Genomic DNA, 27,606 nt, shown 5'->3' with positions numbered 1-27,606 from the left:
GGAGAATGCTACCTGCCTGAAAGTGCTAACTGTAAAGTTTGGTTTATGAGGAATAATGGCATGGGGCTGTTTTTCATAGTTTGGGCTAGGCTTCTTAGTTCCAGTGAAGGGAAATCTTAACGCTACAGCATACAAGAACATTCTAGACGATTCTGTGCTTCCAACTTTGTGGCAACAGTTTGGGGACGGCCCTTTTCGGTTTCAGCATTACAATGCCCCCGTGCAATAATTGAGAACCATACAGAAATGTTATTTTTTCGAGATCGGTGTGGAAGAAGTGGCCTGCATAGAGCCCTGACCTCAACCCCATCGAACATCTTTGGGAAAAATTGGAAAGCCTAATCGCCCAAAATCTGTGCCCGACCTCACTAATGCTCTTGTGGCTGAATGGAAGCAAGTCCCTGCAGCAATGTTCCAACATCTAGTGGAAAGCCTTCCCAGAAGAGTGGAGGCTGTTATAGCAGCAAAGGTGGGACCAACTTCATATGAATGCCCATGATTTTGGAATGAGATGTTCGCCAAGCAGGTGTCCACATACTGTTGGTCATGTTGTGTATAAACGGTACCATAGTCAATTGATCCAAGACCAAGGTGTTAGTGTATCCTACAATACTGGAAATAAAATATTAATTTAGCAGACACATTTATCCAAAGAGACTTACAGTTATGTGCACATGCATTTTTTTTAACATATGGGTGGTTAGTGTTAATATTAATGTTGACATGGCCACCTGTCAATTCTGACCAATCCTCAGCCAGATCCTTACCTGGCAGAATGAGGCAATATTCGCACCGGCTATGGAGCAAAATGTATGTTTCATATGGAGCAAAATTTCAGATTCCAGCCATGACCATAGGCGTGACACACACACACACACACACACACACACACACACACACACACACACACACGCGCGCACACACACTACCTGGAGAGGAAGTTCTCAAGTGATCTTGGTTTGTCCTCCTTCTTGCAGGCCACTCCATCTCTCTTCTGCTGTTCCATCTCTCTGATGCGAGAGGTGAAGGTGTCAATGTAATCGAACACAGCCTTCATGGCAATGGGAACCTCATAGGATTGCTGTTGGAGGGACACACATCATTAAGTCAGTGGACCAAAAAGGTAACCAACCAATGAAGGATTTGAGTGTACATATTATTCTAGTGGTCAGGAGAGAAATGTAAGAAATGCTATAATGATTCCAATATTCCTAGAAAAACCTTGAAAACCCTGTATCCTGTATTCCAAGAGACTGAGCAATGTGTTCCAATTTGCTGTGACTTCACAGGCATTCTCTGCATGTTTCTGAGAAGCACAACCAGAGCAGCGGGCCATGGGGTTCAACAGAGCGGGCCATGGGGTTCAACACAGTGGGCCATGGGGTTCAACAGAGCGGGCCATGGGGTTCAACACAGCGGGCCATGGGGTTCAACACAGTGGGCCATGGGGTTCAACACAGTGGGCCATGGGGTTCAACACAGAGGGCCATGGGGTTCAACACAGTGGGCCATGGGGTTCAACACAGTGGGCCATGGGGTTCAACACAGTGGGCCATGGGGTTCAACACAGCGGGCCATGGGGTTCAACACAGCGGGCCATGGGGTTCAACACAGCGGGCCATGGGGTTCAACACAGCGGGCCATGGGGTTCAACACAGCGAGCCACAGGGTTCAACACAATAGTTCAGAACGTGATAAATTCCACCATGCAGCTTATTTTTTAGGAACAGCAGGGATCCCAGCATAAAATATGATATTTTATAGGGCACACACCCCCATTTCTCTCATACCCACACCCTGTAATAGACTGTCCTGTCTGTAATAGACTGTCCTGTCTGTAATAGACCATCCTGTCTGTAATAGAACGTCCTGTCTGTAATAGAGTGTACTGTCTGTAATAGACTGTACTGTCTGTAATAGACTGTCCTGTCTGTAATAGACTGTCCTGTCTGTAATAGAGTGTACTGTCTGTAATAGACTGTCCTGTCTGTAATAGACTGTCCTGTCTGTAATAGAGTGTACTGTCTGTAATAGACTGTCCTGTCTGTAATAGAGTGTACTGTCTGTAATAGACTGTCCTGTCTGTAATAGACTGTCCTGTCTGTAATAGACCGTCCTGTCTGTAATAGACCGTCCTGTCTGTAATAGACTGTCCTGTCTGTAATATACTGTCCTGTCTGTAATAGACTGTCCTGTCTGTAATAGACCGTCCTGTCTGTAATAGACCGTCCTGTCTGTAATAGACTGTCCTGTCTGTAATAGACTGTCCTGTCTGTACTGACAGCAGTAGAGGGTTGGTTAAACACTGGAGTCTTTGTTTAATATGTCTAAAAACAACCTGCCGATTTACACACTGCTGTTATGAGAAGGTCCCGTTGTGTGAATTGAACCCGTGTTTGATCACTGCAGGATGTTTACAGTATGGTGAAGGCTGGTCAACCAACATGAGTATTGGTCTAATGGGCTCAACAGAGAGGTTGGGTGTGTGTGCTTCATTTAGTTCACTTGGCAAGACGATTGGGTTGAGTACAGGCTTTAGGTCTAAATGGAATGGTCTCAAAAGTACCGACAATCAGGTGGACCAGATGAGCTAAATTAAGCATATCTATTAGGAAAGAGAGAGATACAGAGAGAGAAAGAGATACAGAGAGAGAGAGAGATGCAGAGAAACAGAGAAAGAGAGAGATACAGAGAGAGAGAGATGCAGAGAAACAGAGAAAGAGAGATACAGAGAGAAACAGAGAAAGAGAGTGATAGAGAAAGAGAGATATACAGAGAGAGAGAAAGATACAGAGAAAGAGAGATACAGAGAAAGAGATAAACAGAGAGAGAGAACGATACAGAGAGAGAGAGGGATACGGAGAATGCGAAAGAGGTACAGATGATATACAGAGAGAGAGAGATACAGAGAAAGAGAGCGATACGGAGATACAGAGAGAGAGAGGGAGAGATACAGAGGGAGAGATACACAGAGAGATAAAGAGAAATACACAGAGAGTGAGATAGAGAGTGAGCGAGAGAGAGAGACTGATAGAGAATGAGAGAGAGATACAGACAGAAGGAGAGAGATACAGAGAGAGAGATACAGACAGAGAGATACACAGAGAGAGATACAGACAGAAAGAGAGAGATACAGAGAGAGAGAGATATAGAGATACAGAGAGAGAGAGATACAGACAGAAAGAGAGAGATACAGAGAGAGAGAGATACAGAGAGAGAGAGAGATACAGACAGAAAGAGAGAGATACAGAGAGACAGAGAGATATAGAGAGAGAGATACAGAGAGAGCAAGAGATACCAAGAGAGAATGAAAGAGATACTGATAGACAGAGAGTTAACCCCATAGAACTCCTATGAAATGATTGTTATAATTCATAATTGTATTGGTAACCCCACCTTGAATCTCATGTCAGTGTCAGTGACGACCATGTAGAAGTGGTTGACGGTCATACTGAACTCCTTCCTCAGCTCTGTAATCACATCCTGGTTCACCAGATCCTCCTGACGAAGACCCTTCATAGGCTTATCATTCTCTGAGAGGAGAGGAATGAGAGAGACAGAGACAGAGACAGAGACAGAGACAGAGTGAGATAGAAACAGAGAGAGAGAGAGAGAGAGAGATAGAGAGAGAGAAAATTAAGAAAGAGTCAGCATTTAACACGAATTGGACAACCCCCTTCCAATCAGAGGACCGGATTGGTTGACAATTGACCGACCAGAAGGCGTGTGCAGCCTCAATAGTAAACATAGGTCCATATCAGTCCACAGCATGTTCGGCATAGATTATTAGTACTCCACCTATGCCTGTCTCTTCAGCTCTGCAAACATCAGAGTAGTAAGGAGGAGACAAGTGGAAGGGACTAAGAGTTGTTTTTTGATGAGCGTCTCTGAGGTCAAATAATCTCAAGGGCAGAGATTTACCATCCAAAACGAGGGCAATCGTGTGTTTACTCTAGGTTTACTGCTTCCTCTACGGAGAAGAGACACACACGCCCACACACCTCAGTCACTCACTCACTCACTCACTCATTCACACTGACACCCTCTCTAATACAAAACACTGGCACTTCCCTCTCTCAAAAAGAGTTAAAGGAAGATGGCTGAAGCGGGAGAAGCCCACCTAGATTGTTTATCTTATTTTTATTTCCTTCAAATCTAAGGAATTTCTCACTCTGTTTTAACATGGATATTCCTTCTCAAAAAAATGTATTCACAATTTCTTTCCTCCTCATTCTTGAAAACCATGTACCAGGTCTTCCTCTGTTTTCGACTTGAATCCAGAACACCCAGAAGACCACAGCTGTCTTTAATATCAGGTGATGATAGAAGACCACAGCTGTCTTCAATATGAGGTGATGATAGAAGACCACAGCTGTCTTCAATATGAGGTGATGATAGAAGACCACAGCTGTCTTTGTTATGAGGTGATGATAGAAGACCACAGCTGTCTTTAATATCAGGTGATGATAGAAGACCACAGCTGTCTTTAATATCAGGTGATGATAGAAGACCACAGCTGTCTTTAATATCAGGTGATGATAGAAGACCACAGCTGTCTTCAGTAGAGACTATATGTTAAGTTACTGCATGTTTTGACTGGAAACCGATCATTCTCCACACTTAGGATGATTTTGACACGATATGTTAATTAGGGATCCAAAACGTCTGAAATGCATGATGTTAGTACCGTATCAACAAAGGTTTTACACCGATATATAACCAATATGAAGATGAAGATTTTTTCAACCCAAAATCAAACCCTTTCTACAGAAAACATTTTCATCTTCACTTGGATTACATACAGTATATCTGTAGGTATATGGTTTCTAAGGAAAAGCAGTGTTGAGTCCTATCTGGTTTGGGTAAGTTTAAATAGTCACAGTGGGAACAACATCCCTTATACACTTTCTAATGAACTCAGTCACCGTGTTCGTGTATACATCAATGTTATTCTCCGAGGCTACCCAGAACATATCTCAGTTCACGTGATCAAAACAATATTTAAGCATGGATTCTGATTGGTCAGACCAGCGCTGAATAATGAAAAATGAAAAATGGAATCGTGATCTGATTTGCCGAAGGGAGGGCGGGGGAGGGCCTTGTCGGCTTCCCGCAAGAGAGAATATCAGTGGTTGAGTGTTTTCCCAGCGCGAGTACTATAGTCAATATATTGATAGAACTTCGTTAGCGTTTTCCTCAAATTTGTTTTAATAAAATCCCCAGCTACAATAAATGTCGCCTCAGGATATGTGGTGTCCAATTTGCAAAAAGTCCGGTGTAGATCCTTGAGGGCCGTTGTGGTATCGGCTTGAGGGGGAATATACACGGCTGTGACTGTAACCCGAAGATAATTATCTTCGGAGGTAATACGGTCAGCATGTGTTTTTTGAACACATATTTTAACCCCTTATTGTTGGGAATGAGGTGCATGCATAAACAGATACAGTGGGGCAAAAAAAAGTACTTAGTCAGCCACCAATTGTGCAAGTTCTCCCACTTAAAAAGATGAGAGAGGCCTGTAATTTTCATCATAAGGTACACTTCAACTATGTATCTCTAGCTTAAACTGACAGATTTTGATGGGGATTTTTTTCTTATGTTTCTTAGATTGACCAATGGGTGCTTCAATAGACTCTGAAGGATTACCCCAGAAAGCTTAGATAAGTTCTCACTGCTTAAGCCTGTCTTTCCTCTCAGTACCCTATCACGTTCACTTGCTCTGTCCTATCACCAGGCTTACTTAAAGATGAATCCAGATCTGCTTCTTTCCACTTTCATTTTCAGCCCAATGAGACATGGGTTCCAACCTGAATGTGTGTTTTGCTCATTTCCTGTCAATGATCCCACAGTTAGTTTCCTGTAACTGCCTATTATAGTCTACAGTGACATACAGAGGCCAATCAACTGAGCACACATCTGGTATGAGAGAGTAAACGCCATTACGTTTCATCTCTGGGAGCCAGAGGTATTTGCCACTGTCACATTGTCATCATAACCAGTATGTTCAGTGTCATCGTTTGAGCCTCTGTGCTGCAGACACTGTAAAAACACCTGGAATCCTTCAGTTTAAGACAGAAGGGGTGAAATAAGGATACAACAGTCACAAGGTCCTTATTCAGTTTCCATCTGGAACTCGGCATGTAAGTTAGGGGACTTGAAGCACTAGAGGAAATGTGTACAAGTGGAGAGGATATTTAAGACATGAATTACAGTAGGGCTGAATATTTTACAAATACATTTACTTGAAGAACAGTGCAGATGAAGAGTTTGGTAACATAATGATAGTTTGTGCTGTTTGTGTTGTCATTCAGTTATCAAACATTGCATCTGCACTGTTCTTCAAGTAAATTCGTTTTTTCTTCAGACACTGTCTTCTCCTCCTGACACAGACCCGGTCTTCTCCTCCTGACACAGAACCTGTCTTCTCCTCCTGACCCAGACCCTGTCTTCTCCTCCTGACCCAGACCCTCTCTTCTCCTCCTGAACTGGACTCTGTCATCTCCTCCTGACCCGGACCCTGTCTTCTCCTCCTGAACCGGACCCTGTCTTCTCCTCCTGAACCGGACCCTGTCTTCTCCTCCTGAACCGGACCCTGTCTTCTCCTCCTGAACCGGACCCTGTCTTCTCCTCCTGAACCGGACCCTGTCTTCTCCTCCTGAACCGGACCCTGTCTTCTCCTCCTGACCCAGACCCTGTCTTCTCCTCCTGACACGGACCCTGTCTTCTTCTCCTGACCCGGACACTGTCTTCTCCTCCTGAACCGGACCCTGTCTTCTCCTTCTGAACCGGACCCTGTCTTCTCCTCCTGACCCAGACCCTGTCTTCTCCTCCTGACACGGACCCTGTCTTCTTCTCCTGACCCGGACACTGTCTTCTCCTCCTGAACCGGACCCTGTCTTCTCCTCCTGAACCGGACCCTGTCTTTGTGAAACCCTTCCATATCTTACATCCTCTCTGTATACTGTTTACCATTCAATGTTTATAGTGCCCCATTCACCTCCATTCACCGAACCATTTTACACCACATTAAGATGGTGGTGCCGACCCTGTCTGTAGTGGTATGATGGTTTAAGGTACTTACCCAGCTGGTAGTGGTCTATCTTCATGGTGGAGTTGGTGAGTGTGCCAAAGATGGTGATGATGGAGACTTTCCTGATGGCCATCTCACACACCGTCTCCAGGTACTCATCCCTCTGTTGCAGGTACATAGTGCTCTCCTCACTGGGGGCTGTTATGATCTGGAGACACACACAGAGAAAGAAAGACTGGGTTAGACCGGGTTACACACACACACACCGCTGTTGAGATTATGTTTACATTAGACAGTGGGGAGGGAGAGGATGAGGACTGTATTTCCCACCCTGCCCTTGGCTGCACACCTATCATCAAATTCTTGAAAGGCTATACTCCAATCTATAACAACACAACTATACAGTCTGCTAGTACTCTAAAGCTGTTAAGTCAGTGAGAGGCAGTTTACTACAGCACTTATGTCAGTGCTATGACGTTTCTGGCAGTGTGCTATTGCTGCTATTGTATTGTGGCTTTGATATGTTCTTGGGAAGTGGAACAAATTATATTTAAATCAAATGTATTTTTGTTATTAGTTACAATATCCCATATATTGCTTCATTAGTTCTCTAAAGTCTTCTATTTGTTTCAGTGGTGCGTTTGTAGTCCTGACGGTTTCTCTGGGGATCCTGACGCCACACCCAGAAACAAGGGGAAACACTTTTCTTACCACGAGTCATCGCTTGTTCTCAAAGCAGTCCAGGAAGGAAGCCACTTACCACGAGTCGTCTCCTGTTCTCAAAGTAGTCCAGGAAGGAAACCAGGGATCCCCTAGAAGGCGGAGGCTTCTTGGTGGGTTTGTAGTACTCCTCTTTCTCAGGATTCTTCGACACCTTCTTTCCGTTCTTCTTTCCGTTGTTTTTGCCCTCCTTCCCTGCCTTCGCTCCTCTCCTCTCGGCCTTGTCCCTCTTGGCGGCCTTGTCTGGTTTGCCCTTCTTCTTTTTCTTCTTCTTCTCAGTATTGTCGTGTTTTCCCTTGCCCCTCTTGGCTGGGCTGACCTTTGTGTTGACCTCTGTCTGTGTCTCTGGGTCGCCGACGGTGGGCCGGCCAGATTCATACTTCTCCTCATACTCATTATTTAACACCTGTATGAGAGGAGAGGAGAGGAGAGGAGAGGAGAGGAGAGGAGAGGAGAGGAGAGGAGAGGAGAGGAATATTTAATTGATCACCAAAATCAAGGCTGATCCAACATTCTCAACAGCAATGTAATAAGTGAAATGTAATAAGTCCACTGCATACCATCTCATTCTTCCTCTTGGTAGGTTTGCCCTTGGCAGGTTTGTGCTGGGTGGGCACCACTTCTGGCTGCTGACGGCCATTGTGTTCCTTTCCCTCCTTGTCTGTTCGGTTGTCCCCAGACGGGGTGGTCGTGGCTGCGTACCTGTCCCTGTCCCTGTCTCTGCCGTTATAGTAATATGGCTCAGCCGTGGTCCTAGGGACAGGCAGCCAGTCAGGGGTGGTCTGGGCTTTTGTGGGTCTCTGGGTTGTGGTGGTAGTAGCAGTGGTGGTCTGTCGTGTGGTAGTCTGTTTAGTTGTGGTCGTTGTAGTCTGTTTAGTTGTGGTTGTTGTGGGTTTTGGTGTGGTTGTCGTGGTGGCTTTTGTCGTGGTGGCTTTTGTCGTGGTGGCTTTTGTCGTGGTCCTTGTGGGTCGCATAGTTGTGGTAGTTGCCGCTGTGGTAGTTGTCGTTGGCCTCGTTGTCATTGTGGCAACAGTGGTGGTTGTCGTGGGTCTCCTCATTGGTTTCCTCACATGCTTCCTCTCTGGGGGCGGGTCTACCTGTCCACCTGTTTCCACTACCGTCCCTGAGTCTCCGCCCCCCTCCTCCACCTGGCCCTCTACTCCCGCCCCTTTACACTTCTGGACGAATCCTTTCTGTCGGATCTTCTCAAACTTCCTCATTGGTGCCTTGTCGATGACCTCGTACATAGCCTCCAGCCTGACTGGATAGGGATACCTCTCCTCCACCTGGAGGGTTTTCCTCAGGAGTACCATTCCAAACTTACCTGGACAGGACAGGGTGACAGATAAGAGAATACATTTACTTAATAAAATAGTCTGGATTTCATCACTTTGGCCACAATCAACATGCAGAAAGGAGACAATCTCACCAAGCACGCTGTAAGCATCCCAAACTTACCTGGAAAGACTCAGATTTATGTTTTTTCCCTCACAATTAAATTTTTACATTCACTGCTTTTCAGCATATCATATGCAGCAAAACATGCAAATAGCCAACACCACACGCCCCTGTAACCCCCACATCAAACAGCTGACAGGTTTGAATGGACTAGGACAGGTGTGACCAGTATGGTGATGGTTCATTGCTGGGTTGTTGGCGTTGTGTCACTAAGTTGGTTTGTTTTGTTAAAAACTGCTGGGGTATTGATGCTGGGTGCTGGGTTATTGGTGCTGGGTTATTGAGATCACAGGAGGCTGCTGTAGGGAGGACGGCTCATAATAATGGCTGGAACGGAGTAAATGGAATCAAGCACATGGAAACTAAAGGTTGACCAATTATGATTTAGATTTTTCAACGCCGATACCGATACTGATTATTGGAGGACCAAAAAAAGCTGATACCGATTAATCGGACAATTTTTTTATTTATTTATTTGTAATAGTGACAATTACAACAATACTGAATTAACACTTATTTTAACATTTAAAATAATACATAAATAATATCAATTTAGCCTCAAATAAATAATGAAACATGTTCAATTTGGTTTAAATAATGCAAAAACAAAGTGTTGGAAAATAAATTAAAAGTGCAATATGTGCCATGTAAAAAAGCTAACGTTTAAGTTCCTTGCTCAGAACATGAGAACATATGAAAGCTGGTGGTTCCTTTTAACGTGAGTCTTCAATATTCCCAGGTAAGAAGTTTTAGGTTGTAGTTATTCTAGGAATTATAGGACTATTTCTCTCGATACGATTTCTCTCTATACAATTTGTATTTCATATACCTTTGACTATTGGATGTTCTTATAGGCACTTTAGTATTGCCAGTGTAACAGTATAGCTTCCGTCCCTCTCCTCGCTCCTACCTCCTACCTCGAAGCATCGTTACCCATCGCTCCACAAAATCTGCGGGAGGATCAAATCAAGGGGAACAACTACTCCAAGTCTCAGAGCGAGTGACGTTTGAAATGGTATTAGCGTGCACCTCGTTAACTAGCTAGCCATTTCACATCGGTTACTCCAGCCTAATCTGGGGAGTTGATAGGCTTGAAGTCATAAACAGAGCACGAAAGTGCTGTTTAACACGAAAGTGCTGTTTGAATGAATGCTTACGAGCCTGCTGCTGCCTACCATCACTCAGTCAGACTGCTCTATCAAATATCAAATCATAGACTTAATTATCGAACAACAAATCCAAGACGTATTTGTCTTTGTCTTGTCTCGTCCCATGTGTATATATATTTTTCTTTGCGTTCTTTTTAATATTTTTCTTAAACCTCAACTTCAAAATACTCTCCTGCAACCCGCCTCACCCAATGTGGTGTGGATCTGTTTTTTTCCTAAAGCATTTCCATTTACCTCCGAACTGGAATACCTCAACTGAAGCTAGCTAGCTACCAGCTATCAGTCAGCTAACCACTGCTAGTGGTCATCATCTAACCTTTAGCTCGGAAAGCTCTCGCCAGTTCGTACAACGCATTTCAAACCAGAAACATACCGGACCTATTTTTCTCTACATATCCACGAATTCCTACCATAAACTCTGAACCTTTTCATCTGGATACTCACAGCTAGCTAACCGCAACCTGGGTTGACTACTCCTGGCTAATGTTTCTGTCCCGGAGCTAGCACCAACTAGCCTGTGGCTAGCCCATGCTAGACCCATCTCCCGGCTTACTCCTGGGCTACAATACCCGGACCCCTTCTACTGCCGATACGGGGCACGGTACCCCACCTATCCTCTACGACTGGAATACCGACATAATCTGCCCGAGGATTCCAACATTCCCCTCAGGCGCGATGTCCGCTGCTAGGCCTGCTAGCTACCTAGAGCTACTTGGATCCCAACTAATTCCACGACTGGTGTATTGACGTCACCGCACGAAGAGGCAAAAACAGACTTACCCCCATCGCGACGTCCCCCACAGGTTAACTTGCTAGACCCTGGCTGTTAACTGCTAGTTTGCCTTCCCCATTCTGCTAACTGCTAGCTTGCCTGCCCCGTTCTGCTAACTGCTAGCTTGCCTGCCCCGTTCTGCTAACTGCTAGCTTGCCTGCCCCGTTCTGCTAACTGCTAGCTTGCCTGCCCCGTTCTGCTAACTGCTAGCTTGCCTGCCCCGTTCTGCTAACTGCTAGCTTGCCTGCCCCATTCTGCTAACTGCTAGCTTGCCTGCCCCGTTCTGCTAACTGCTAGCTTGCCTGCCCGGTCTTCTAACTGTTAGCGTGTTAGCATCGGCCTGCTAACTGTCTGAATCGCCGTGTCCCCAGTCTGCCCAACCACTCACTGGACCCATATGTTCACTTGGCTACGCATGCCTCTCTCTAATATCAATATGCCTCATCCATTACTGTCCTGGTAAGTGTTTACTGTCTTATTTCACTGTAGAGCCTCTAGCCCTGCTCAATATGCCTTAACCAACCATGTTGTTCCACCTCCTACATATGCGATGACATCACCTGCTTTAAACGTCTCTAGAGACTATATCTCTCTCATCATTACTCAATGCCTAGGGTTACCTCCAATGTACTCACATCCTACCTTACCTTTGTCTGTACACTATGCCTTGAAACAATACTATCGTGCCCAGAAACCTGCTCCTTTTACTCTCTGTTCCGAACGTGCTAGATGGCCAGTTCCTATAGCATTTAGCCGTACCCTTATCCTACTTCTCCTCTGTTCTTCTGGTGATGTAGAGGTTAATCCAGGTCCTGCAGTGCCTAGCTCCACTCCTACTCCCCAGGTGCTCTCATTTGTTGACTTCTGTAACCGTAAAAGCCTTGGTTTCATGCATGTTAACATTAGAAGCCTACTCCCTAAGTGTGTTTTACTCACTGCTTTAGCACACTCTGCCAACCCAGATGTCTTAGCCGTGTCTGAATTGTGGCTTAGGAAAACCACCAAAAACCCTGAAATCTCCATTGCTAACTGTAACATTTTCCTCCAAGCTACAACTGCCAAAGGGGGCGGTGTTGCAATCTACTGCAGAGATAGCCTACAGAGTTCTGTATTACTATCCAAGTCTGTACCCAAACAATTTGAGCTTCTACTTTTAAAAATCCAACTTTCCAGAAACAAGTCTCTCACTGTTGCGCTTGCTATAGACCTCCCTCTGCCCCCAGCTGTGCCCTCGATACCATATGTGAATTGATATCCCCCCATCTATCTTCTGAGCTTGTGCTACTAGGTGACCTAAACTGGGACATGCTTAACACCCCGGCCATTCTACAATCCAAGCTTGATGCCCTCAATCTCACACAAATTATCAATGAATCTACCAGGTACAACTCCAAATCCGTAAGCATGGGCACCCTCATAGATGTCATCCTAACTAACTCGCCCTCCAAATACACCTCTGCTGTTTTCAATCAAGATCTCAGCGATCACTGCCTCATTGCCTGCATCCGTAATGGGTCTGCGACCAAACGACCACCCCTCATCACTGTCGAACACACCCTAAAAAACTTCTGCAAGTAAGCCTTTCTAATCGACCTGGCCGGGATATCCTGGAATGACATTGACCTCATCCTTTCAGTAGATGATGCCTGGCTATTCTTTAAAAGTGCCTTCCTCACCATCTTAAATAAGCATGCCCCATTCAAAAAATGTAGAACTAGGAATAGATATAGTCCTTGGTTCACTCCAGACCTGTCTGCCCTTGACCAGCACAAAAACATCCTGTGGCGTTCTGCATTAGCATCGAATAGCCCTCGTGATATGCAACTTTTCAGGGAAGTTAGGAACAAATATACACAGGCAGTTAGGAAAGCTAAGGCTAGCTTTTTCAAACAGAAATTTTGATCCTGTAGTACTAACTCATAAAAGTTCTGGAACACTATAAAGTCCATGGAGAATAAGAGCGCCTCCTCCCAGCTTCCCACTGCTCTGAGGCTAGGAAACACTGTCACGACCGATATATCCACTATAATTGAGAATTTCAATAAGCATTTCTCTACGGCTGGCCATGCTTTCCACCTGGCTACCCCTACCCCGGTCAACTGCCCGGCACCCTTCACAGCAATCCGCCAAAGCTCCCACCATTTCTCCTTCACCCAAATCCAGATAGCTGATGTTCTGAAAGAGTTGCAAAATCTGGACCCTCTCTTTCTAAAATGATCTGCCGAAATGGTTGCAACCCCTATTACTAGCCTGTTCAACTTCTCTTTCGTATCGTCTGAGATTCGCAAAGATTGGAAAGCTGCCGCGGTCATCCCCCTCTAGACCCAAACTGCTACAGACCTATATCTATCCTACCCTGTCTTTCCAAGGTCTTCGAAAGCCAAGTTAACAAACAGATTACCAACCATTTCGAATCCCACCGTATCTTCTCCACTATTCAATCTGATTTCAGAGCTGGTCATGGGTGCACCTCAGCCACGCTCAAGGTCCTAAACAACATCATAACCGCCATCGATAAGAGACATTACTGTGCAGATGTATTCATTGACCTGGCCAAGGCTTTCGACTCTGTCAATCACCACATTCTTATTGGCAGACTCGGCTGCCTTGGTTTCTCAAATGATTGCCTTGCCTGGTTTACCAACTACTTCTCAGACAGAGTTCAGTGTTCACTGGCTACAGGTTATCTACAAGTCCCTGCTAGGTAAAGCCCCGCCTTTTCTCAGCTTACTGGTCACCATTGCAGCACCCACCCGTAGCACGCGCTCCAGCAGGTACATCTCACTGGTCACCCCCAAAGCCAATTCCTCCTTAGATCGTCTTTCCTTCCAGTTCTCTGCTGTCAATGCCTGGAACGAACTGCAAAAATCTCTGAAGCTGGAGACTCATATCTCCCTCACTAGCTTTTTAAGTGCCAGAGCAACTCACATATCACTGCACCTGTACATAGCCCATTTGTAAACAGCCCATCTATCCACCTACCTCATCCCCATACTGTATTTATTTATTTATTTATCTTGCTCCTTTGCACCCCAGTATCTCTACTTGCACATCTACCATTCCAGTGTTTAATTGCTATATTGTAATTAATTTGCCACCATGGCCTATTTATTGCCTTAACTCCCTTATCTTTCCTCATTTGCACTCACTGTATATATACTTTTTTGTTTTCTTTTGTTCTACTGTATTATTGACTATGTTTTGTTTATTCCATGTGTAACTCTGTGTTGTTGTATGTGTAGAATCGCTATGCTTCATCTTGGCCAGGTCGCAGTTGCAAATGAGAACTTGTTCTCAACTAGCCTACCTGGTTAAGTAAAGGTGAAATAAAAAAATAAAATAAAAATGTATAACGTAATAACACACAGAAATACGAGCCTTTGGTCATTATTATGGTGATATCCGGAAAATATCATTTCGAAAAAAGATTATTTTTTTTTATTATTTCAGTGAAATATGGAACCGTTCAGTATGTTATCTTACGGGTGGCATCCCTATGTCTAAATATTGCTGTTACATTGCACAACCTTCAATGTTATGTCATAATTATATACAATTCTGCAAAATTAGTTACAGTCTTAGTTAGGAATAGGAGTTCTCAATGAGCCACGCGGCTCAAACTGCTAAATATACCCTGACTCTGCTTGCACAGAACGCAAGAGAAGTGACACAATTTCCCTTGTTAATTTCAAAAGATATTCATGTTAACAGGCAATATTAACTAAATATGCAGGTTTAAAAATATATACTTGTGTGTTGATTTTAAAGAAAGGCATGGATGTTTATGGTTAGGTACATTGGTGCACTGACAGTGACAGCACTGACAGCAAATGCGCTTGTTAAATCGTCACCCGTTTGTCGAAGTAGGCTGTGATTCGATGAGAAATTAACTGGCACCGCATCGATTATATGCAACGCAGGACACGCTAGATAAACTAGTAATATCATCAACCACGTATAGTTAACTAGTGATTATGTTAAGATTGATTGTTTATTATAAGATAAGTTTAATGCTAGCTAGCAGCTTACCTTGGTTTCTTGCTGCCCTCTCATCACAGGTAGTCAGCCTGCTACCCCGGCTCCTCGTGAAGTGCAATGTAAGTCAGGTGGTTAGAGCGTTGTGCCAGTAACAGGAAGGTTGCAAAAACAAATCCCCGAGCTGACAAGGTAAAAATCTGTCATTCTGCCCCTGAACAAGGCAGTTAACCCACTGTTCTTAGGGCGTCATTGAAAATAAGAATGTGTTCTTAACTGACTTGCCTAGTTAAATAAAGGTTAAATAAAAGTGTAAAAAAACAAAACAGATTACCGATTGTTATGAAAACTTGAAATCGGCCCTAATTAATCGGCCATTCCGATTAATCGGTCGACCTCTAATGGAAACCAACTGTTTGATGTATTTGATACCATTCAACCTATTCCCGCTCCATCCATTACTATGAGCCCGCCCTCCCCAATTAAGGTGCCACCAACCTCCTGTGATTGAGATATGACCAAGTGGCTCAGATCAGAAGAGATGTTGCTTAGTAGGGGCTTGGCTTTGATATAGTTCATTTTGGGCACCTGTGACAGTAAATGCCATTCCGGTTCATCCGTTCTGTTGTATTGTTATCACATATTAAAACTGAACACTTTTAAAGAAGCTTGAAAGTATCAGAGTTCCTCAAGATCCTATGCATATCCCAATGCTGGGATATGTAAACAATAATGTTATTGGAATATGTAATGTGCAAAAGGAAGGACATTTTTCATTTGTCATATACAAACTTATCATGATGAACAGGAGTGACAGATCTGCCAACACTAAAGGAGTGGGGGATAGTTATCAGATAGGACCATGCATTTACCTTTCTCCAGTTTGAGGAAGGTCATAAGGCGGGGGATGAGCGCTGTGTCCAAAGGTTCCTCCATCACCTTCCCCTCTCTGGTGATCCGCCTCACCTTCCCACCCATCTCCCCCTCCTGGTGGAATATCACGATCTGCTGCACATGCCGCTCCGCCAGCTCACAGTACACGTCTGGCTTCAGCAGTGTCATCATTAGCCGGTAGTAACCGTCTGAGTCATGGGGGGCAGAAATCACCAGAATTCGGTTTTTCCCTGCAAAGCTCGCCAGGAGGTTAGGTGAGCCTGCACTGCTTGGTATGCGGGTCTGTCTGGTCCTCACCCCGAGAGCGCCTTCATCCTGAAGCATGACAGGCTGGAGAGGAACACGCTGCCCGGCTGCCCTTCTCCCTACTGCCCCTGCCAGCGCTCCACCTCTTCTGCCTTGTCCAGCCCCAGTCCTGGCCCGAGGAACAGAGGCCTGGTCTGCCTGCATGTCCTCCCCGCGCCTAGCGCTGAGACCGGTGGGCACCGAGGCTGAGCTGGGTCCAGGGCGGGAGGTCCCTCTCCCTCCGACAATGCGCTTTCTTTCGGCTGCGCCCGGCTGCAGACGCCCGTTGTTGAGTATGCGCATCTGTTTGAGATGGGTCTGTTTGTCTGCGTGTCCTGCCCACGCTAGCAGACAGAGCAGGAACAGACCCAGAACAAACGCTCCCCGCATTATGGGAAGTTGTCAATTACAATGAACAATCTGACAGAGTGATAAATATCCAATAGTACACATGGGACCTGTATGCCTATTTAGAACATTTATTTTCAGCAAATAAAAAATACAGTACAGCGCAGTAAAAATTTGAGTGCAAGAGAGAGGCAAAGTGTTGTGTTTCAAAGCATGCCTTGAGTTTTCGCAGTGGAACAGCAGATAACCCAACACACTACTTCACCAGCCTGCTATCAACATGACAGCTGCACAAAAACGCAGACAGGAAAACTCAACAAATTAGCCACTCATGGATGGAGTCAGCAATTCCTAAAAATCATTCCGGGTATTAGAAACCGTTATTCCAAACCTCCAAGTTCAGCTCTCCAAATCACCACACTATTTAGGAAAAGACGCTGACTTTGCGCTACCGGAATTTCTTTGCATATCAGTTATACACTCCAAGTGTACACAGCATTTTAACATCCACAAGTTAACAAGTTAACTGATAGAGCACTCTCGAAAATGAATGCGTTTTACTTCATTCTCTGACCGTTATTTGAAAAGACTGTCCAACTGTCCAAATAAGCCATCTAAAAAGCTGGGAGTTTTAGGCAGAAAAGGCTTTTTCCGGATTCAAGAGGAAAACCTGTAGAGAGTGGCTCTTCTGTATGGGAAACGCATCTCTATCTCCAGTCTCCTGATTTCCCAACCTAAAACTCTGGCGCTATCCGAGTAATGTCCACACAAACCATCTGCCCTGCCTTCGACTCTTCTCGCTGGCGCAGCAGCGCTACACAGCACCAGCCCCTGCACAGCGGGTTGCCAGTTGCAACCTAAATCTCTTTATCTGGAAATGTTGTAGTCTTTCAGTCTTTTAGGAAACCCTTCTGAATAAAACTACTCTTGTAAAACACCAAATGATTCACAAAATACAATATCTAATTTATGCATTTATTTTACTTTTACTGCTCATTTTAATTCAATTTGAAGTTAGGATTTTATTCACAACTGGCAACCCAGCTGGAGAGAACACTCTGGGAAGAGAACTGACCATAGCTAATCTCAATGTCAAGTTCCTCCCATAAACTGTAATGGGGAACGGCTTCTATTGCCCACATCCATTCCCTTTGAAATGTTCAAAAATAGCCGGGGCTTTCCCCATGCAAGACTTGTTCAAATGGCAACAATAATAAATAAGCAGCGCATTAAAGATCAATGGACTTTTGGGTCATTTAAGAACTGAAAGCTGTGGTAAATTTAGACTGAGACTTTGGCAGTGCATCTATTCTCCTTTAAACTGTAGGCTACGTATTATTACTGTAAGCCTCCACAGAGTCAAGTTGTGTAACTATGATATGTATCCCTCTGTATACTTCATAAAATATAATTGCAATGCATTATAACCTCTTTATACGATTCTCATTTAGCCCACAGGAGTTTTTTCAACCGCTCAGCTCATTGCCGACATGGGTTGAACAACCTGGTTTGTAGCCACGTTTACTGCCTCATCTCTCATGGCTTCTCTGCCATGCTTATATTTCCAGAAGTGTTTCAAGATGAAAGTTGCAAAGGTGCGTGTGTGCGTGTGTGCGTGCGTACGTGCGTGCGTGTGTGCGTGCGTGCGTGCGTGCTTGCGTGCGAGTGAGCGAGTGAGCGAGTGAGTGAGTGCACGGCTGCTATAGTTCTTCATCAGGCCGGGACACCTGATGAGATATAATCTATCAGTTCTGTATGGAACTATATAAAGTAGCAGGAAAAGTGCAAACTATCAGTCCATGTGCAACTGTAACACTTCAATTACAGTGTGTATATATATATATATACACACACAGTACCAGTCAAAAGTTTTGACTCACCCACTCATTCCAGGTGTTTTTCTTTATTTGTATTATTTCTACATTGTCGAATAATAGTGAAAACATCAAAACTATGAAATAACACATATAGAATCATGTAGTAACCAATAAAAGTGTTAAACAAATCCAAATCTATTTTATATATGAGATTCTTCAAAGTACAGTGGCTTTCAAAAGTATTCACCCCCTTTGTCATTTTTCCTATTTTCTTGCCTCACAACCTGGAATTGAAATGTTTTTTTTGGGGGGGTTGTATAATTTTATTTACCCAACATGCCTACCACTTTGAAGATGAAAAACATGTTTTATTGTGAAACAAACAAGAAATAAGACAAAAAAAAAAAACGGAAAACTTGAACGTGCATAACTCTTCACCCCCCAAAGTCAATACTTTGTAGAGGCACCTTTCACAGCAATTACAGCTGCAAGTCTCTTGGGGTATGTCTCTATCCCACTGGGATTTCACCCCATACATGCTCCAGCTCCTTCAAGTTGGATGGGTTCCTCTGATGTACAGCAATTTTAAGTCATTGCACAGATTCTCAATTGGATTGAGGTCTGGGCTATGACTAAGCCATTCCAAGACATTTAAATGTTTCCCCTTAAACCACTTGAGTGTTGCTTTAGCAGTATGCTTCAGGCCATTGTCCTGCTGAACGTTGAACATGCGTCCCAGTCTCAAATCTCTGGAAAACTAAAACAGGTTTCCCTAAAGAATTCCCTGTATTTAGCACCATCCATCAATTCCTTTAATTTTGACCAGACTCCCAGTACCTGCCAATAAAAAACATCCCCACAGCATGATGCTGCCACCACCATATTCACTGTGGGATGGTGTTCTCGGGGTGATGCGAGGTGCTGGGTTTGCACCAGACATAGCATTTTCCTTGATGGCCAAAAAGCTCCATTGTAGTCTCATCTGACCAGAGTAACTTCTTGCATATGTTAGTGGAGTCTCCCACATGCCTTTTGGCGAACACCAAACATGTTTGCTTATTTTTTTCTTTAAGCCATTGCTTTTTCTGGGCACTCTTCCGTAAAAGCCCATCTCTGTGGAGTGTATGGCTTAAACTGGTCCTATGGACAGATACTCCAATCTCCACTGTGGAGCTTTGCAGCTCCTTCAGGGTTATCTTTGGTCTCTTTTTTGCCTCTCTGATTAATGCCTTCATTGACTGGTCCTTGAGTTTTGATGGGTTTGTTGTGGTGCCATATTCTTTAAATTTTTTAATAATGGATTAAGTGGTGCTCCGTGGGATGTTCAAAGTTTCTAATATTTTTTTAGCAAGTTCTTCTTTTCATTTCACTTCACCAATTTGGACTATTTTGTGTATGTCCATTACATGAATTCCAAATAAAAAATTAAGTTAAATTACAGGTTGTAATGCAACAAAATAGGGAAAATGCCAAGAGGGACGAATACTTTTGCAAGGCACTGTAGCCACCCTTTGATTTGATGACATCTTTGCATACTCTTGGCATTCTGTCAACCAGCTTCATGAGGTAGTCACCTGGAATTCATTTCAGTTACTAGGTGTGCCTTGTTAAAAGTTAATTTGTGGAATTTCTTTCCTTCTTAATGCATTTGAGCCAATCAGTTGTGTTAGGGGTGATATACAGGTAGGGGTTGTATACAGAAGATAGACCTAGTTAGTAAAATAGCAAGTCCATATTATGGCAAGAACAGCTGAAATAAGCAAAGAGAAATGACAGTCCATCATTACTTTAAGACATTAAGGTCTGTCAATATGGAACAGTTCAATAACTTTGAAAGTTTCTTCAAGTGCAGTCGCAAAAACCATCATGCGCTATGATGAAACTGGCTCTCATGAGGACCGCCACAGGAATGGAAGACCCAGTTGTCTCTGCTACAGAGGATAAGTTCATTAGAGTTGCCACCCTCAGAAATTGCAGCCCAAATAAATGCTTCACAGAGTTCAAGTGACAGACACATCTCAACATCAACTGTTCAGAGGAGACTGAGTGAATCAGGCCTTCGTGGTCCAATTGCTGCAAATAAACCACTACTAAAGGACACCAATAATAAGAGGCTTGCTTGGGCCAGGAAACACGAGCAGTGGACATTAAACTGGTGTAAATGTGTCCTTTGTTCTGGAGTCCAAATTGAAGATTTTTGTTTCCAACTGCCTTGTCTAGGTGAGACGCGATGTGGGTGAACAGATGATCTCCGCATGTGTATTTCCCACCGTGAAGCATGGAGGAGGTGGTATGGTGTGGGGTTCCTTTGCTTTGCTTTGCTGGTGACACTGATTTATTTAGAATTCAAGGCAAGCTTAACCAGCATGGCTAGCACAGCATTTTGCAGCAATACGCCATCCCATCTGGTTTGTGATAGTGGGACTATCAGTTTGTTTTTCAACAGGACAATGACCCAACACACCTCCAGGCTGTGTAAGGGCTATTTGACCAAGAAGGAGAGTGATGGAATGCTGCATCGAATGACATGGCCTCCACAATCACCGACCACAACCAAATTGAGATGGTTTGGGATGAGTCAGACCACAGAGTGAAGGAACAGCTGCCAACAAGTGCTCAGCATATGTGGGAACTCTTTCAAGACTGTTTGAAAAGCATTACATTTGAAGCTGGTTGAGAGAATGCTAAGAGTGTGCAAAGCTGTCATCAAGGAAAAGAGTGGCTACTTTGAAGAATCTCAAATATAAAATATATTATGATTTGTTTAACACTTTTTTGGTTACTACATGATTCCATGTGTTATTTCATTAGGTTTGATGTCTTCACTATTATTTTACAATGAATAATGTAGTACAAAAAAATAAAAACCCTGGAATGAGTAGGTCTTCTAAAACTTTTGACTGGTAGTGTATAAATATATAACAAATATTAATACCATTTTAGTTCCAGTAGTATGATTGCCCTGTAGCTGCAAGATGGTTGGTTCCTCCGAATATTCGCTACATTGTGTGTGTGTGTGTGTATATATGTGTTAGACAGTATCACAGAGCAATACAGCTATGCAAGAATACAATCATTGACCTCTGTACAAAGACATAGAAAGCCATTCTCTATCAACATTCACCCTGGTAAGAGAACTTTATCTCAAAGCCCTGATGCTGACTGTAGTGAAGAAGGGGAGAGCAGCTGGGAATGATGAACATTCCTCTACTGTGTCTTTGAGCAAGGCAGTTAACCCCCAACCCTTTCCCTTTTTCTTTCCACTGATGCTGAACCAATTAAAACTCCCAGGGCCAGCTATGGGCCAGCCCTGTGTACCCCAATATGATCACTCCGAACTTCAATAGACACACACACACAGCTGGCCAGCGTAAATGTTTTATAGAGGATATGAAAGGAAACTATCAGTATCTTGACTCAGAGTTTTCTGAGTATTCTGAGGAAGAACTGGGGATGTTAGTGCAGGCACACACACACACACTGTCACACTTGTCAAAATGATTTTACCAAGGCGCAGCGTGTGTAGAATTCCACGTTTAATAATTAATAAACTCACCAAACAAAACACAAGAAAAACGAAACATGACATTCTGGGCTGCTCACTGGCAGCTACACAAAAACAAGATCCCACAAAACACAAAGGGGAAATGGCTGCCTAAATATAACGATAAACAGCTGCCTCTGATTGGGAACCATACCAGGCCAATATAGAAATCTAAATCACCAAGATGACTCTCCCTAGTCACACCCCGACCTAACCAACATAGAGAATGAAAAGCTTTCTATGGTTAGGGTGTGACACACCCCCCCCCCCTGCAAAACCTGACTGAATAGGGGAGGGTCCGGGTGGGCATATACTGCCGGGGGCGGCTCCAGTGCGTGGCGAAGTACCCACTCCGCTAGAGGATACGTCATCATCTTCAATGAAGGCTCTGGTGCGGGGATCATCACTAGATGCTCCGGACCGTGGATCGTCGCCTGGAGGCTCCAGACCGTGGATTGTCGCCGGAGGAACCGGACCGTGGGTCGTCGTGTCGCCGGGAACTCCGGACCGTGGTTCGTCGCCGGAGGCTCCGGACTGGGAACCCTTGCAGGAGGCTCCGGACTGCAGACCGTCGCTGGAGGCTCCGGACCGCCGACCTTCTCAGGAGGCTCTGGACCGCCGACCTTCTCAGGAGGCTCTGGACCGCCGACCGCCTCAGGAGGTTCCAGACCGTGGACCGTCTCAGGGGACTCCGGACCATTGTTCGTCGCCGTGGATTCTGGACTGGGAACCCTTACAAGGAGGCTGTGGACTCAGAACCTCCCCTGGAGGCCCCGGACCGCCGACTGTCTCTGGAGGCTCTGGACCGCCTCAGGAGGCTCCGGACAGCCGACCGTCTCAGGAAGTTCCGGACCGCCTCAGGAGGTTCCGGACCGTGGACCGTCTCAGCAGGTTCCGGACCGTGGACCGTCTCAGCAGGTTCCGGACTGTGAAGCGCCATTGGAGGATGACAACCCTCGCACGGCAAGTGCGGGGAGTTAGCACAGGACGTACTGGACTGTGAAGGCACACTGGGGACCGGCGCAGAATCTACTGGACCCTGGAGGCGCACTGGAAACAAGGAGCGCTGAGCCAGCACAACCTTTCCTGGACAGATACCCATTTTAGCACGACAAGTGCGAGGAGCTGACACAGGACGTACTGGGCTGTGAAGGCGTACTGGATACCTGGTGCGTATAGCCAGCATCAATTGTACACAATGGCACACTTCTCAGGACAAGTGCGAGGAACTGGCACAGGTGGCATCGGACAGCTAACACACTCCTCAGGGCGAATGCCGTGCATACTATGCCAAACCAACAGCTCTCTCTCTTTACTCTCCTCCAATTTGTCCAATAACTCCTCAAAGTTCTCTAACTCTCCCCTCTGTTCACTCTCCTCCAATTTGTCCATTAACTTCTCGACAGTCTGACTCACCCCTCAACTTCGCCGACCACTCAGTGTGCCTCCCCCCCAAAAAATGTGGGCTGTCTTTTGGGCTTGTGTCGTGGCCGCGAACCCTGGCGTCGTCGCTGTTGTTTCCTCGCTGCTTCTGTCTCCTGCCATAATCTCTTCCCACGCCCAGGATGTCCTCCACTCCTGGCTTTCCTCCTGGGCACGCTGCTTGGTACATTGTTGGTGGGATCTTCTGTCACGCTCGTCGAAATGATTGGACCAAGGCGCAGATTGTGTAGAATTCCACATGTTTAATAATTAATAAACTCACCAAACAAAACAGAAGAAAAACGAAACGTGACGTTCTGGGCTGTTCACAGGCAGCTACACAAAAACAAGATCCCACAAAACACAAAGGGGAAATGGCTGCATAAATATGATCCCCAATCAGAGACAACAATAAACAGCTGCCTCTGATTGGGAACCAAACCAGGCCAACATAGAAATATAAATCACCTAGATGAACCACCCTAGTCACACCCCGACATAACCAACATAGAGAATGAAAAGCTTTCTATTGTCAGGGCGTGACACACACACAGGTCGTTGAGTAGAACATGAGATGTCCGGATGACTGTATGTATGTGTAAGTAGTAGAGTAGTCTGATTCTAACACAGGATTCATAGTAGAGAGAAGCCAACCAGAATACTGTCTTCATCTGCCTCCATTATCTCAACCAATCATGTCTTTTTATCATACAAATCACATTAAAGCGTATGTGGTATTCTTTTCCATCTAATTCATTGTTTTTAAACTTTAGATCCAATTGTTGCTTCGCTGTGCCACTTCTTCTTCTTTTGGTAAGTAACGTATATTATTTTGATAAAAAGGGCTACTTGCCGTCACATCTTAGATTGCATTCCATCTTTGTTGTTTACTCAGTGAAGCCTGTACTCGAGTGAACTGTGTGTGTGGGCGTGTAACATCTGTATTGAAAACCGGATGGGAATTAAAGTACATGGTTCAGTCGGGGTTAATATAGGCTGATTCAAAGTGTGTAGTCTCTGTAGTGGGCTGAAACCCAGTGATTCTCCACTGAATGTTGGTTGTAATTACAGAGTAAGGCATGGAGAGTTCTCATATGTTTCATTCTACAGAAGAGGGAGGAAACGTTTTTGTTTTTCAACAGCAACATGAAAGCTTTAATATGGGGGGTATCAAACAGACGGCCCTCTGGCGTGTGTCTCATGGTTGACTTACTATCCACAATATAGAGAAGCAGCCAATGACATGTTGCACCTGTTAGTGTACAATCACCTTGAGTCAAGCAACAGTGAGCCCCACTAACACATCAACGGCAGTAAAGTTTTGTCACCCAGTATGTCCTGTCTACTCTCCCATGCCATAGAGATAATGTTGTATCTCCATTTTAAAGTAGTCAATTTTCTTCTTTTGATGTTTGAAAAGTGTAAAGCTAATATTGGTGACTTACGAACCAAATATTTTGTTGTTCATGTATTGTGGACAGTAGATGGAGTTGATATAGACTACATATACAAAAGAACATGGACAACGCTTCAAATTAGTGGAGTCAGCTATTTCAGTCACACCCGTCGCTGACAGGTGTATAAAAATCGAGCACACTGCCATGCAATCTCCATAGACAAACATTGGCCTTACTGAAGAACTCAGTGGCTTAATGTATTGTGTGGTAACATCTTAAAGCCTTTTACAAACCAATAAAGGCAATACTCAGATTTGCTGATTGCTCCCAACCCATTGGAATCCTCACCCAGTTGACTACTTTAAAATGCTGGAAGCCCTCAATAGCAATGTGCATGCAAAAAAAAGCTAGTTATTTTCAAGTAATGACCTCCATGTCCCATTTGTAGACATTATTGACCCCTGGCAGGTCAGCGAGAGAGGACTACCAGCACGTGCACACACAGATGGGTATTTATCCTGTTTAATTATTTCAAATGATCAGTTTAAAAATCACCCGTTTATAGTGTCAGTTGAAGTGGATTTTCCCAGTCGTAGGTGGTAAATATCACCTTCCCACTTTGTTTTGAACTCAGCATCAGTCCTGGAGATAATGTCTGTGCTGCTGGAGGATTGTTCAAGTCGGTTGCTCATCTGTTGGTTGAATTGTTTGTTTGGCAGCCACTCGTCGTCTACCGTTGTAGTCAAGCGTCTGTGGAACCCAGCCCAAGGTCAGTCCAGTCCGGTATGCTACAGAGAGGAAAACACACATGAGCAAGGAGCCATTCTGAACAGAAGTATTCCACCACACATGTATGGTCCACCTCTGGTGGCAAGGACATCGGCGGCTGGTTGTTGTTGTTGTAGCAGCATCAGTTTGGCGGTAGTCTTCCTTCTCTAGCAGACAACCCCAGAGTGAAATGGAAATTCCATCTTAAGAAGTTCAGATTGCTCGTTAGTCAATGAGGCCGAAGTGCGGCAGACCTCGGCCAATTCTCTTCTCCAAGGCGAACAGCCAAGGGGGTGGAGTCTACAATAAATACATTCAGACAACAAGGAAGAGAACACAGAGAACACACCCTGAACAAACAAAACCGCCCCCCCCCCCCCCCCCCATTGTCTCCCTCTGTTCATGTTCCTCCTTTTTTTTCATGTCATAGGCAGCTAATGTATTGTTCACATCCAAGAGAATCTCTCTCTCTCTCTCTCTCTCTCTCTCTCTCTCTCTCTCTCTCTCTCTCTCTCTCTCTCTCTCTCTCTCTCTCTCTCTCTCTCTCTCTCTCTCTCTCTCTCTCTCTCTCTCTCTCTCTCTCTCTCTCTCTCTCTCTCTCTCTCTCTCTCTCTCTCTCTCTCTCTCTCTCTCTCTCTCTCTCTCTCTCTCTCTCTCTCTCTCTCTCTCTCTCTCTCTCTCTCTCTCTCTCTCATTGCATGGGAAACATATGTTTACATTGCCAAAGCAATTGAAATAGACAATAAACAAAAATTTACAGTTAACATTACCCTTACAAATTTATTATTATTTGGTTTTAAATATACTGAAGTATCAAAAGTAAAGTATGGATCATTTCAAATTCTTTATGTTAAGCATCAGTTTCTTTTTTTCAATTTACAGATAGCCAGGGGCACACTCCAACACTCAGACATCATTTACAGATAGCCAGGGGCACACTCCAACACTCAGGCATAATTTACAGATAGCCAGGGGCACCACACTCCAACACTCAGACATAATTTACAGATAGCCAGGGGCACACTCCAACACTCAGACATCATTTACAGATAGCCAGGGGCACACTCCAACACTCAGACATAATTTACAGATAGCCAGGGACACACTCCAACACTCAGACATCATTTACAGATAGCCAGGGACACACTCCAACACTCAGACATCATGTACAGATAGCCAGGGACACACTCCAACACTCAGACATCCTTTACAGATAGCCAGGGACACACTCCAACACTCAGACATCATTTACAAATAGCCAGGGACACACTCCAACACTCAGACATAATTTACAGATAGCCAGGGACACACTCCAACACTCAGACATCATTTACAGATAGCCAGGGACACACTCCAACACTCAGACATGATTTACAGATAGCCAGGGACACACTCCAACACTCAGACATAATTTACAGATAGCCAGGGACACACTCCAACACTCAGACATAATTTACAAATAGCCAGGGACACACTTCAACACTCAGACATCATTTACAGATAGCCAGGGGCACACTCCAACACTCAGACATGATTTACAGATAGCCAGGGGCACACTCCAACACTCAGACATCATTTACAGATAGCCAGGGGCACACTCCAACACTCAGACATCATTTACAGATAGCCAGGGGCACACTCCAACACTCAGACATCATTTACAGATAGCCAGGGGCACACTCCAACACTCAGACATCATTTACAGATAGCCAGGGACACACTCCAACACTCAGACATCATTTACAGATAGCCAGGGACACACTCCAACACTCAGACATCATTTACAGATAGCCAGGGGCACACTCCAACACTCAGACATAATATACAGATAGCCAGGGACACACTCCAACACTCAGACATACTTTACAGATAGCCAGGGACACACTCCAACACTCAGACATCATTTACAGATAGCCAGGGACACACTCCAACACTCAGACATCATTTACAGATAGCCAGGGACACACTCCAACACTCAGACATCATTTACAGATAGCCAGGGACACA

General features: G+C 44.6%; 1 protein-coding gene across 1 annotated transcript in view; it reads right to left on the bottom strand.

Moving 5' to 3' along the window:
- LOC110520589 (coiled-coil domain-containing protein 80) overlaps positions 1-17,457 on the bottom strand; it is a 37,226-nt gene extending 19,769 nt beyond the window's left edge. The window contains exons 1-6 of the mRNA XM_036975211.1: positions 15,997-17,457; positions 8,311-9,074; positions 7,791-8,156; positions 7,082-7,238; positions 3,397-3,533; positions 930-1,081 (exon numbers count right to left, since the gene is read on the bottom strand). Coding sequence (XP_036831106.1) covers positions 930-1,081; positions 3,397-3,533; positions 7,082-7,238; positions 7,791-8,156; positions 8,311-9,074; positions 15,997-16,693 — 2,273 coding nt within the window. The 5' untranslated portion in view covers positions 16,694-17,457. The remainder of the gene's footprint in view (positions 1-929; positions 1,082-3,396; positions 3,534-7,081; positions 7,239-7,790; positions 8,157-8,310; positions 9,075-15,996) is intronic.
- Positions 17,458-27,606: the final 10,149 nt, after the last annotated feature.

Source organism: Oncorhynchus mykiss, chromosome 3 (genome assembly GCF_013265735.2).
Source record: "Oncorhynchus mykiss isolate Arlee chromosome 3, USDA_OmykA_1.1, whole genome shotgun sequence".
NCBI classification, from domain to species: Eukaryota; Metazoa; Chordata; class Actinopteri; order Salmoniformes; family Salmonidae; genus Oncorhynchus; species Oncorhynchus mykiss.
The sequence above is the reverse complement of the archived record's forward strand: the minus strand, read 5'-3'. Positions and strand labels throughout refer to the sequence as shown.